Here is a 14969-nt window from a genome sequence, read left to right on the forward strand (position 1 = left end):
GAATTTTTAATATTTTTATAATTTTTGTATCAGATCTTTATGTTACAAAAAACAAAATGTTTGGGAACTTTCTAGCCAACTTCCATGTGGAATTTTCTGGAAAACGCTAATGACTAGACCCAACTTGTAATGTACTTAATGAAATACCTAGGGACCCAATTCATCCCGTTTTTGAAATTTGGAACCCAACTCGAGGGTATTTCTCATTTTTCATATAGTATGTATTATGATTTTTAATACTAGCATAAAAATGAATATATTCGCGATACGTCGCGATCGAAACAATCAATAAACGATTAAATAATATTTATGAATTTAATAGATAGGTACTCCCACTCCAGTATGATACTTTTGCAAATGTTTTCTTTCGATTTGTCATGAGTGCAGACAGAATTTCTCTCCTAATGACTCATGAGGTATAGTTGTATTATGGTTTATATGCATAAAAATGTGTACCTATATTAACTTGAAATATTTGAAATTGATACATTTTTTTTTTTTACAAATAACATGTTTGTGTATGCATTTCCATACAGTGTTAAAATAATTATTTTAACATAGAACATTCATTATTTCATTGACCAAATTTTGTAAAAAACATTTTAATTTTAGTATTTAGTATTTTTTATTTCGATTAGATTCGTTTTGTGTATACATAACATATGTATAAACATGATATATGGAGTAGTTATTTTGACTACTGTATAGTACTCGATGGACTCACTAGTACCTGATATCGCACTAGATGATTAAGCAACGAAACTTGCATTTAGACGTTTCTATCACCTTGTGTATTAGTCTCAAGTGACATCATTTTTTAACTCACAAACAGTATAATTCTGATAATTCTTTTATAAGTTTTTTTATGTATATTCATTCTAGCTATTTTTTATTTAATGTTGAATATACTTATTAACAATTTTTTAAAATGTCCACTGCAGTATAGGTACCTAATTTTTAATAATTTTAAAAGCAAATTACACCAAGTAACCTTACCTAGTATTATTCAATCTGGTACTATTTTGCCGCAGGGCCGTGCACGAATACCATCACCACCATAACATGGCTGCCCAGTACGGTAGCCTATTACTACCACCACCGACTTCGAGACTGGCGCCACCGCCACCACCACCACCTCCACCCTCTAGTCACCCACATTCACACCAGTATCACGGCAAAGCTGGCATGGAACCGTGGCCCAACAGCGCCCATCACCCGGCCTTGGATACTGGCACGTCTTATTCACCATATCCCACTGTTCCAGGTAATACGACTAATAATAAATAATGTGATATACGCATACCTAATAATATATAATATTTAGTACTTTTAATATGTCCAGCAAGAGGACAAACCGTAGCCCGACTTAAATAGGTTTTTTGTTATCTCTAGATGACACCTTGCTAAGTAGAACTGGTCTCGATAGCATGGTGTCGAGCACTCGAGCGGGAATGCGCAGAATCGAGATGTTTTTCTTGTTGAACAAAGTGTATAACTGATGTGTTTTTATACCACAATACCTATAATCTACATGTATAAAAATTGGTATATAGCATGATTATAAGTGTTAAATTGAATTCACGGCTATAATATAATCTATTATGTTATGTTGTATCGAGTTTAATAGTTGAGGTCGGCTACTCTGGAAATTTCCCGGTAGATTATGATTAGTAAATGATGCTATAATTATTACAATAACGGCTTATTAGAATATTACAGTAGCAACAAAGTCGGTACAACAGATGATGTAGTTCTAAACTTGGTTTTATGCTGTATAAGTAAAGTTCCCAGAAAATTATAAATAATTAAATATAAGGTAGGTATATTTAGACTTACAAAGTTCCAAGTATATGTAACACAGTAGGTACATATCATATACTATATGGGTACTTCGTATACACAAAATATACATGTACGAGTACGATACTACGATACAGTCTCGTGAATAATATATAAGATGTGGGTAACCATTGCATTGAAATAACAATTATTTAACGGCCATTTATTATTAAAAAAATACCACATAATATGCAATAATAATTTATGAGTTGAACTTCAACTGACAGCAGGTTTGACATCTCGAAAAAAAGGAACGTATAATCAACCACCATAATTAATGTTTAAAAAAAATTATTACATCGTCCGTATTACATACAATATATGCGTGTACAAAGATAATATACCTAAGCATCGATAACCAGAAACAATATAATATTTTTTTCCCGTTTGTCTGAAATCTCGCAGGTGTCGAGACCAAAATATATAAATGTGCACAATGCGCATTGCACATAGTATATCAATATATATATATATATGTATATATTTATACAAGTGGCAACAAAGGAGATTGTCGGCATCGTTACTTGTGCGTGTATACACGCGTATGTATTTGTAGTGTGCTTCCCATTATATATAGAAAATAGAAACGTTTCCTTAATACCTAAATACCTATATATACCTATATATATATATAGTCGGCGAATGTGTATTTATAAAAATATTATGAAATTTAAAAAACGACGTCATAAAATATAATATAAACAATAAACGAATAAACATATTATCGTATAAATATATGTTATATAGGTACATTATTTATATGAAAAAAATTGTTTAAGTATTTTATGTATATACCTATAATACCTATATATCCTACAGATTATTATTATAGGTATATATAACCATATACCTAGTCAACGTGTATATAATATCGTTGCCACTGCAGCGGTAGAACAGAAGGCCGCGACTATATACATATACACAGATACAATGGACGATAATTTAGCAATTGCCTTGGTTTCAGTTAAGCCGGAGAATCGATGCGAAAAGAATAATGATAAAGCGTGCCCGTGTATACTATTTATATATATATATTTAAAAAAAACGAGTCGGCTCACGGACTTCAGGTCACGTGACCAACTGCATTGCTGACGACCGATTTGAAACTGCCAGGCACGTCATCATATCGTCCATATAAAGTTAATTGAACTAAAGACCTACATCGCGGTCACCATCTCTAGACGTATAATAATCTCATTTTGATAAACACGCACACGCGCGCGCGCTCGCTGCACATTACTACAACTGCAGTTGTCTTGATCCGCAGCGGAGCGAAATGCACGCAGAAATGTAGAAACTGCTGCGATATATCGCTACTTAGTTACTATATTATATTATAAATTATGTATAACGTACAATAATAATATACTTACTCTCGGAACGTTCAGTAATGAATTTACTATATACCTATTTGTAACTTGTACATCAGTAATAACATCGCAGTTACACATTAAACTATTGCATCTTAATATCATGAGTCCATATTTACGGTATTGGCTATAAAAGGGTGGGTATATATATATAAAAAAATGCATATCTGAATATATTATAATACCTATGTGCATAGGACCTAAGTACTTTATTGTAAGTACAACAAAAAATAACGTTTCATTTTGTTTGTATTAACATTTATTTTAGATATATTACAATTTTTGCATTCATCAGTTAATATTAACCTTCTATAATCTTTAATATTTAGAATATTATTCGTTCTTTCTATAGCCCATCCACAACTATTATGCTTGTCTTCTCTCACATTCATTGATTGTATAATTAATTTATATTTTAAGTTATACTTTAAAACTTTAGGTAGGTAATCTTTCATTTTTTTAATTCACTATTTTATTATAATATTTATACGTTTAAATATTAAGTACTACTTCAAGTTCACAGAATATCTGCATAATAAGTGAATATAATAAATAACTATTAAAAACAAATAAATTATATTGTTCATTATATTATATTATACTTATACATTGAAACTATTATAATTTATTATCTTTGATGGAAAAAAATAGATATAGCAGCTATAGATATATAAAACTATTTTTAATTTTACACTTTCTTTTCTGTATTAAGCGCTTAAAGCGGATATACTTATTTAATTTCTCTTTAAAGTTAAACAACATCTATATATTTATCACGTCCATCGTTGAATAAATCTACAATATAAATATAATGCATGCGAAAATGCAGGTAATTCTCTGTGTAATTAATTAACAACTCCGTTGTCTCAAATGTCAGATAAATAGGGGTGGAAAATAAACCACAGTCTTTAATATAGCCTTTTAAACGCTAAAGAAACTTTACCGAGGACACAATAATTTATTAAGTATATAAAATATTTGTAGTCGTACAGTTTTATCAAATTTATTGAATCGTTTTAATTTGGTATATTATAGCCTTGCTAATAAACTTTATTTCCATGAATAATAGCGAGGATAATAATTTTTTTTTTTATTTTAAATTAGTTATGTGGACTTAATATGTTAATTTTTGTTTATGAATAATTCAAGTAAAAATTAAATAGAATGCATCTTATAAGTTATATTATTATAAGTACCTATGCATTTTTGGCGCCTAACCAAAACAAAAGATAATTGAATCACAAACAGAACCTATATAATTTGCGAATATGATTTTAATAGTTTTTGTGGTTTCCAAGATTTCCGAGTACTAATAAACTTACAATAATTTTTGTATGTTTATTATATAGATATACAGATATAATAGTCACAAATGTTAATTAGATAATGTATAAAATATATAACCTATAGTTCATATTTATATAAAATCAACAATTATAAAAACTTATATGTAAAACTATTTATTTAAACTTTAATTATTAAACACTATCTATGGTTTTGTATAATAAGTAATAATAACAATAAAAAATCGAAACATTCAATAGTAACTTAATATTAATAACATTTTTTATCATTATAAAGCTCAAATGTTTTCGAAATTCTGTAGGTACACTGGAGATTTTGATAAAAAAAAATTATAAGAATATGGAAATATTATTATATAAATGAATTAGGTACGTACCTATATAATGTATATTATTTAATATTTACATAATTTTATTTTAATGATATACCTACCATAAAAAATATAAAAAGTGTAAATAATAAGATTTTAGGTATATAAACTGACAATAAATATTAAAATATTTTTTGGATAATCATGCATCTAGATTCTGGACATCATTATTTGAATTTCAGTGATGAAAAATAAAAATCATTGCGTGATTTCCTTAATTAAATGTAAATTATAGTATCTTCTCGGTTTCTATATACATACTTCGATTTTTAGTGTATTCAATATTATACCTATACTATAGTATGTATAGTGTATACTTATTATAGTGAAGTCCATTAATGATTACTCTCAAATAGCGGACTCTTTTTTAGAAACTTGCAACAAATTTACAATTTACTTTACAAACTAAATTCACCATAATTATAGTGAAAATCTATAAATACCAATGACAATTTTAGTGACTGAGTGTTTCCAGTATTTAAGATTTTACCTATGCACTACCTGTATACACCTATCAAATATATAATTATACCAATCTTAAAAAAAAATTTGATTTTAATTTCAATTAATATAATTTATTACAATGACAATTAAAATAATAATAATTAAAAAAAATTAATGCAGTTATGCAGTTATGTGTATTAAATTATTATGCAAGCATTTCAGACCAAACATCCGGGGGTTGGAAATCAGGGGGAAAATTTTCTATCGTATTCTATCACCATAATATTATATATTTTGATGTATATGTGCTGCAGTACAGGAAACTTGTAAAACCATGACATGAAAGCGCGTTGCGTGACCGTCCATCGGTAACAACCACAGTCCAAAGTTACCTATACACGCACATCAGAAAGCGAATAGCGTAGGTATATATGTATATTATTATTGTTATATTGATCTCACGAGGGGTATATGCGGTACACAAGCGAGCCGTGTCATTGGTTCGAAATGACCACACCTACACGGTCGGGCAACGTTACCAAGGCAACCGCGGTCATATATAAATGCCAAAATGTGCACGCACACATTCACATGTTAATAATATAATATATATATTATATTATGCTATACCCGGTACCCATTTGTAACAGAGTGCAGTGAACGTTCGAGTGTGTATATACTGCCCAGCTAACAACTTACTATATAGTTAGAAATATATTTCCAGCGCCAAAGTGCACCAGGACTGTATAAGAATATACATCTTTTATTTAATATAATTGCATTCACTCCGCGGGAATAACTTCGGTACAGTTAAAACTTATCAATCGTTTTCCAATGAAATCGTATACACTATACATTCTAATTATAGCTATAACTTATGACCTTAATGTGCTTTAGCTGTAACTAACCTTTTTGGATGAATTGTTCGTACGATTAAGTTTTAGGTTTCTAAACATAAGTTTAGAACACCTTAGATAATATCCTCGTTATTGTATCCGTCTGTCCAATCGTTAGTTACCACCACTTACCATTACATATAGTTACGGTTTTAGATATTACGATATTGATTTATTACTCGTAGTTATTTTAAATAATAACGATTGCTGTACTACAATTTTATAATGATTAAATATTTAATATTATAGCCCGATACCTATTAAGAAAATAAATATCAAAATATGAGTATTTAATATAGATCCATACTAGAAAATTAAAAAATAAAATAAAATGTTAATTGTACATGACGTAATCATAAATTTATTGTGTTGTACCTATTAAAATATGTACCTATAGAAACCGAAAATTGATCAGGATCAGAGAATCAACTTTCCTAACTTAATAAATTTGAATACCAACAGTTATGACGTAATGTGTGAATATATACACCATCGTAAAAATTTAAATTAAGCTTAACTTATAAAAAAATAATTGACAACATATACAGGTACATTACATTGTCATATTACTTATAGATTATAATAATGTTTCTTTATTGTATTATCGTATTTATTTGTATAAATTTTAAACATTATTGTATCACTTAAGTCATGATTTATGTTCAAGCTAGTTTCTGACTTATTAGTCACAGTAAGTAACTATATATTATGTATGGGATACACATTACATATTACGTACGTATAACGACGTTTACGTTGTATAGTATAGGTAGTATTTTGTACCTACCCTATCTTTTTAACATTGGATTCTTCTATTTTATAATATTGTTGTTGTGTGGTGTTTTACTCTGTTTCTCACATTCTGGAAAGCTCAAAAATTTAGATTACTCCATTACGCCGTCGGTAACGAACACGCAGAAAAAGGCAAACCGTACGTGGTGCGTCATGGTGGTATCCCAAAGTTTTTCTCCATTCGCCCACTATATACCGTGGGTTTCGAGAGTCCTTCCCTCGCCCACCCTTTTACTCACCATACCATAATCGTATACATGCTCGCGCGCGCGCATACGTTGAACCCTCCCGGACGTTACAGCTCGTATATACATATTACTGTAGGTATATATAGTAACCCTCGTCGCGCGTGGAACGAAACGACGCGGCTTTAAATTCTTCCCATAACTCAACCTCTCCCTCTCGATGCTTTCTCATTCCATCTCTGTTTTCGAGTCGCTCTTTCTATCTATATCCCCCGTTTTAATAAAACCCTTCGACTCCCCTACAGCGTAATATGTACGCGTTCTTACTATGTATATATATAATATATATATATCATATACTTTCCAGTCAGTATATAAGCATATATATATAACAGTCGTCGTCGTCGTCGTCGTTGCAGACTCCGTTCAGAAACGTATATTGTTATATACAAGTTTACCTCCCCACCCCCTATAGTCCCAACTATATAATGCGCTATCTCTCTATATACTTCCCTCAACTCCTCGTCACCACCACTCCAACCCATCGTTCCGCGCGCTTGTACACGGTATGTAAATGTGTATTATATTAACGCGCGAAATTTCGTTTCACAAATGAAAAACGAAACAAGACCATGTTTGGAATGGTATACATAATATGTATAATATGTATGTACATTATAATAATGTAATATACAATAATATGCACGCACAGGATAACTGTATATTAGCAGGTAAGCCTAATAACTTAATGAATTGTAATATGTTATATACAATATAATATAGTCATCGCTGTAGAGTTTATAATATCGCACCACAAAGGAGTTTAAGTATTTAGACACAGGAATAACCATACATTTAACATTTATCATCTTCGTCGTTTTATGCGTCTATACATAGTTATTACGTTTAAGTTTTATTTAATTTTGTTTCAACACGATTTTTTTTTCAAGTTTTTATATTCCTTAGATCTTAATACAGCGTTTCGAAAAGTTTCTTTCTTCGGACCCTTTAGATGAAATAGCAAAAATTATCACACACTGTTTAATATATAATAATAATATTAATTACATTGCTTAATTTCTTTAACTGAATGTACATATTATTAAGATACAAAATTCAATTGATATTAAAAATAAATAAATAAATATTTAATTTGTCTATAAATATTATACTAAAAATATTCCGATTTAACAATGGTATTGTTTCTTCGACACTAAATCGGGTATATTAGTATGTATATTAGACAGCTTGATTTGTAAATCTGATTCCATTTGTATTCGCTTTCTATATTTATTTTTAGTATACACATGAGAAGAAAATTCTTTTTTTAGTGAAGTAGGTATATTGATTAAAAAAGTCTTGTCTTAAACTTGACGGTGTACTTATATTTAACAGTATATTTTCTAGTGTGAAATATTATATTGGTTTTATTTCGTTTTTATATAAGTATAATATTTTCAATTTATATTCGTGAACCCTCTTTAATATACCTGCAGACCCAATCCCTAGGGGTCCACGGATCACAGTTATGGGAACGCTACCTTAATTTATAATGATATACACAATTATTTAACATAAAATGACTTTAAATTAACTAGAATGAAATTAATAGTATACCCTAAAATTGCTACGTCTCACTCAAAAATAATTTATTATATACAATTGATTTTCTCATTAAATTATACTACGTGTTTACTGTAAGCATGTTACAACTTAATATATTGTATAATATTATGAATGTGGACGTAAACGATGTTATACCTCAAAATAACGTTATTTTTTAGCAAATAACAATATTTACCTATCAAATTAATTATTATCGTGGTTTATCATTTTTTGGGTTTGATTATCGATAATTTCTATACACGATGGAAAATGTTATAATATTATCACAATGGTATTTGATAGCATTACAGCCGTAGTAGATAGAACCATCATAGACTAAGATATATCTACTGGTTAATTCTGTATCTAACTACAACCACTAGTTATGTTTTTTAAAAAAAAATACTGGAGCTTAGCACTTTATTATAACTATTGTAGATAATATTTTTGTCAGTCTTTCATGGTGCTCATCGGATCGAAATCGTTATAATATTGTACCATCGTTGTGTATTAAAATATTATATTCGTAAAATGTTGTGTTAATTTTCTTTAAATTGTATTATTAATACAACTCAATACGGATGAACTTGAAATATAAAACAAATTTAACAATATTATATTTGGTATACGGATTGGTAGGCATACTTAATTACTAAAATACATAGCGATAATATCTCATTTCTTACTCTATGATGAAGTGTACAACAAAAAAATGCGCCTGTTAAGTAGTTGGAAAATTATATAATTCAAAATGCCATACCTAGTTCATTAATCATTATCATGTAAAAATACATAATTATAATACAAAAATGTAAATACAATTCACATGATTAACTAATATCATTTGTAATTAACGTAAATCCTTAGAAATTAACGTTATAAACCTAGAGAAATATTCATTATTATCTTTTAACGTTAATTTCTGGTTAATAACATTAATATAAATTTAACGTATTTTACTGCCACACACTATAAACAGTATACAAGGGTAAAATAATTATATACATAGTTTTGTAATTAAAAAGCTACAAGATAAAATAGTCTTATTAAGTTAAGCTAAAAGTTGAACTTAATAAGATTATTTTTTTTATCATACCTCAGTGGATTGTATCTACTTATGAAATAGGTATAGATTTAAAAAAAACAACTATGCAACTTCTTATCATTGTTCTATCTGTTCATATAATACTATCCATCATTCAATATACTTATAAAAACACAACTTTTAAATATTAATTTTAGGGAGTACTGCAATGTTAATTATGCGCTGGCCCGTGCTTCGAGATACAACTATATATATTGATATTGTAATTTATAATCACCGAAAAAAATAGAGAAAACTATTTAATACAATAAAATATTCACAACGATAATAGCTAGGGGTCATAATAAATTACTTTAAATATATATATATATATATATATAAACAAATTAAATAAATAAAATAAAAAATAAATAATTTTACCTACATTTATGATGTATGTATGTATAATAATTCAGTTATTTTTATTGTACCTATACATTTGTGATTATATTATATGTGTCAAAATAATTTTTAGTTATGTGATAGCTAGTTGGTATACCTATATCAAAATAATCATAGCCAATTATTGGATTAACCGATTGGTATAATCATATTAAAATTCCACTGCTCGATTGTAATGTGCTAATCAATAAGTTTACAAATTTGGTTGGCAGGACCGCTGCACTTTGTGCGAATTGCTATTTATCTTTATTCTCTTGGCACTTTTCGTGCATTCGTTTATATAGTAATCGAATTCCGTGTCTGCAGCCAAATTTCAATACAAACGCTGTTTACTATAACAGGTGTATCTATAATTATTCTGTATATTAAAATATGTTAACTCAATACGAGACTATAAATCACAATAAAAAAATGTAAACGAAATACAAATAATATATTTTTAATGAAAATGTTGAATTAGCTGTAAATATAAATTAATAACTTTTAGTAATAAAAAAAAATATATCAAATTAAATGACAGTTCGACAGCCTGTCGTATACTTGTATATTAATCTTAGTCTTTTTTTTTTTAAATTATATACGAATAATAAAACCGTGAGCTGTTTGGATTAAAAAAAAAATAATCGACAAAATTCTTTATATACTATAATATATATACATATATGTATAAGAATAAAGTGGAAAACTGATTTCACGTAAGCAGAAATGTGTTGAAGTGATCAAGCGAATGTCAGTTATTTCAAAAAATAATACATATTTAATAAAATATGATTTTTTCTAAGTATTAATTTTTGTATTTTCATTTCATCATCTCATATCTTACAATATATTTTATAGAGGCTAAATATGAAGAAATATTATTAGTGTTACTTATATTGTAAACCCGACCTCCCCCACCTCGTATTTAAGCATGTAAAAAAAAAATCAAGACATATGCATTTAGAAATATTTCCTCCGTAAGAAATAACATTTTTTTTCCGCTGACAGTAATAGAACATAAATTTAAAAACATTCGAAAAATACTTTATAAAAAAAAAATAGTCTATAAATGCTTTATGGGAAAATACTCTTACATTTTACTCGACTTGTAGAAATGTATTGTTTCTACATATTATATGTGTTAATTATATTTCTAATTTATGTACTTATATTGTGTCAAGTACCGTGTGTTGATAAAATGTTTTGTTTTTTTTTTTTTTAAACTATTTAATATTATATTCAATTTGCCATGATGATATTGTTGACATTCAAATTGTATTAATTATGAACCATAGCTTTTTTTTAATTATGTTTATTTGTGATTGCAGGTCTAGAAGCTCAAGTACAAGAGACGTCCAAAGATCTATATTGGTTTTAAATGTTTTAATGAAAATTGTTGTTAAATTTCGGTAAAATTTCATTCTTCCGTTGTTAATATTGAAATAAGTGATTTTTACGTATATATAAAATAGAAATAATTTTACTCAACAATAAACACCTCAGTGAATGCGCAAGCACCATTATATTCTTTAAATATTTAAAATTATTAGTCTTCGGTTTGTCTTTCTACAGAACAATTTAACGCCAAAATGATAATACAATAATATTATTGATATGATATAAGATCATGACGATAAATGCAAAATTGAATCATTTTGTTTTGAGAACGTGTATAGTATTATAATTATATAAACCGTGTTGTTTGACGTAGCGTAATTATAAGGTATATACAAATTATAAGCTATAGATATATTATGTAGTGCTGGAAATTAATAATATGATCGCCAGATTCTAATTTGATATAGAGCCCGATATCTGAGTTGTTAGCAGTTATATTTTCCAATTAAATTATTTAAATTATTTATTTTATTACTAGTAACTGACTATACAAATTTTGAAGTATATAATATTTAAACTATAAAATTTTTTCGAATTATGAAAAACACAGATATCAAAAATTTTAAAAAATGTATAACTTTTCCATGCACTATGTAATAAATAATTATATAATATACATAGCATATGAGTATCTCGTCGCTTCTCTTTCGAGAATTTAATAATTTTTCAAATAATCAATTTATTCAATTTTTAATTTTTAATACAATGTCTAATGATAATATTCACTTTTAACCATGTCAAACCTAAGTTAGATATATGTATATATATATATATATATATTTGGTAAACATACTATGTATTATATAGTATAGGTATATTACATACTTTTTCAAAAAAATAAAAAAAAAAAAAATATTTTTTAACAAGATTTTAGATGGTCTGTAGTATTCTATTCAATATTTTCGCCTTGTTGATAATTTATGTTTGACATGGCTGATAAGTACTATATATCTACATTTATAATTTCACAGATTTAAATTACAATAGTAGGGCGATCATAAAACTCGAAACTATAGAGACACTGTGTAAAGAAAAACAAATTTTGAGATTAATTATTCATGTCCTAATAATCTATACTTATATAATATTACAATATTTTGTGTTAAATTATCATTATAATAATTCTAATAGTTATATTTATATTACTCATTATATATATTTATATTTATAATCATTTAGTAGTGTTATTTTTTATTTGTGTACACTTTTTAACCAATCTGTTTGAATGTATTTCATAATTTATATAAGATATTTCATTTTCTATTATTATATTATTATTATACTTTGTAAACTGTTAGAATCGTGTGTTGATGTGCAATGTTAGAGTAGGTTCCTATGTAATATTATAGAAAATATTATATGATATTTACTCGGATATTATTATTGAAATTTATATTAATATATAATAATTGATAACCTACCAAAGGTATATTACTCGTAATTGTATAAATATAATTAAGACTTGTACTTATATAAATGTTGAACAAATATAAAATATGTATCCCAAACTTAGATACGAAATAAATAAAATACTGAACTGTATTAAATACTTGCAAATACGTCATAAGTATTTTTGTTTTATTTTTGAACACAACAATACCAGCTGGGCCATCAAGCTATCGAGATAATCTCGACGACTGTCAAAATATGTACCGGTTATGAGTGCTTGGTCGTAATATTATTTCTTTTATAGTCATGATAAATTAGCATAAACATTAGCAGAAAATATAATTTGAATTATTAAACAGTACAGTATAGCTGTAATCAACGTCAGAAATCCTAAAATTTGATAAGTATTGATACCTTGTCTATCCCGTATCCGATACTGCCAATGTCTTATATATCCTTTTTTGCCTATTTACAATTTTGTTCCAAATTGATATTATTGTATTTTAATTATAAATTTATAACAATGGTAATTAATTGATAGTAATAATAAATTATTTACCATAGATAAAGATAGTAAGTATCGATAAATTGATGGGATCTGCTTGAATAAACAAGTTCAAATTATATATCAATAGTACCTAATGTAACAAACGCAACTAAAAAAAAAAAATATTTCAAACTGATAGGAAAAATCCTCTTAAAAATTTAGTGATCTGGATAACAATGAACTCTTATGTATAGTAAATCAAGATTGTAGTGAACATATTAGCTTTTGCAAATTATAGAAATTATATTATTAATATGGAGAAGATGCCAGATGGTAAGAGTATTTTGTAGGTTACATTGTTATATCTTACATAAGAGAGATGTATACAATAAGAGAAGAAGAGTATAGGAAAAAATAATGATATAGGTACAGAACGATTTATCAAGTAGGTATGCTTATTTCTCAAAGTATTGCTCATCCTTTTGTTATCTTTTAACACTATATTAATTAAAATTCTGATGTTTAAGTATATAAAGTATACTTAAAAACTATATTTACAAGTACTAAAATTTTTCACATTATATAAAATAATTATTCTGTTGTGCTACTAACTCCTTTTTTTCATATGAGAATCGTTTTTTTTTACCATTAATTTTTAATCACATTATTTTATTGATGACTTTGACTCAATTTAATCAAAATTAAATTGAACTAGTAATTTATTAGCTAATATACAATTATTATGTCCTTTCTATAAAGAATAACTGTCTTTAATAATAGTTTTATGTTTTAATGCCTTACATCAAATATAAAATATTTGTAATATTTAGTTCATTATATGCAAATATGGTTCTTAGACAAATTTTACAATTTATAAAATTTTAATAAATTAATATACTAATAACTATAATTTTCAAATAATTATATAACATCTTCTAAACCTATCAACATAAGAACTTAAAGTTTAAAGGTTGTGGAGCTGATTTTTATTAAGAAGCAAATATTCAGGCAATTTCTAGCTACGTTGTGAAATGGCCAATGACCATACATCATGCCGTTGAGAATAAAATTAAAAACCATTATTTTGGAGATGCGTAAAAGTTTTTAAAATATATGTTTGGAATTGTATTAATCTGAAAAAATATTTTATCAAAAACGCATTTTCCATAAATTTTATTTTTGTGAAACTTTTTTTGTTGGAAATGCATTTCTCCAGAAACGTTTACCAACGTTAATACAGTTTTAACTGAATACAATCCTATACAATATTTTCTAAGTTGTTCCAAATTCAAATAAATATGGGTCCGAGAAAAAACATTCCAAATATTTTCCATATTAGTCTCCATTATTTCCCTTCGTGAAAGCTTTCAATAATTTGAATATGAGGATTTTATACTAGATGTATTTTCTCAGATTTCATTAAT

The 14969-nt window shown here is 27.0% G+C and overlaps 1 protein-coding gene across 1 annotated transcript in view; it reads left to right on the top strand.

Moving 5' to 3' along the window:
• Window positions 1-13228, top strand: part of LOC114130206 (protein vestigial) — a 36902-nt gene extending 23674 nt beyond the window's left edge. The window contains exons 5-6 of the mRNA XM_027995125.2: window positions 1032-1264; window positions 11600-13228. Coding sequence (XP_027850926.1) covers window positions 1032-1264; window positions 11600-11649 — 283 coding nt within the window. The 3' untranslated portion in view covers window positions 11650-13228. The remainder of the gene's footprint in view (window positions 1-1031; window positions 1265-11599) is intronic.
• The last annotated feature ends 1741 nt before the right edge of the window (window positions 13229-14969 follow it).

This window comes from Aphis gossypii, chromosome 1 (genome assembly GCF_020184175.1).
Source record: "Aphis gossypii isolate Hap1 chromosome 1, ASM2018417v2, whole genome shotgun sequence".
In the NCBI taxonomy this organism is placed as follows: domain Eukaryota; kingdom Metazoa; phylum Arthropoda; class Insecta; order Hemiptera; family Aphididae; genus Aphis; species Aphis gossypii.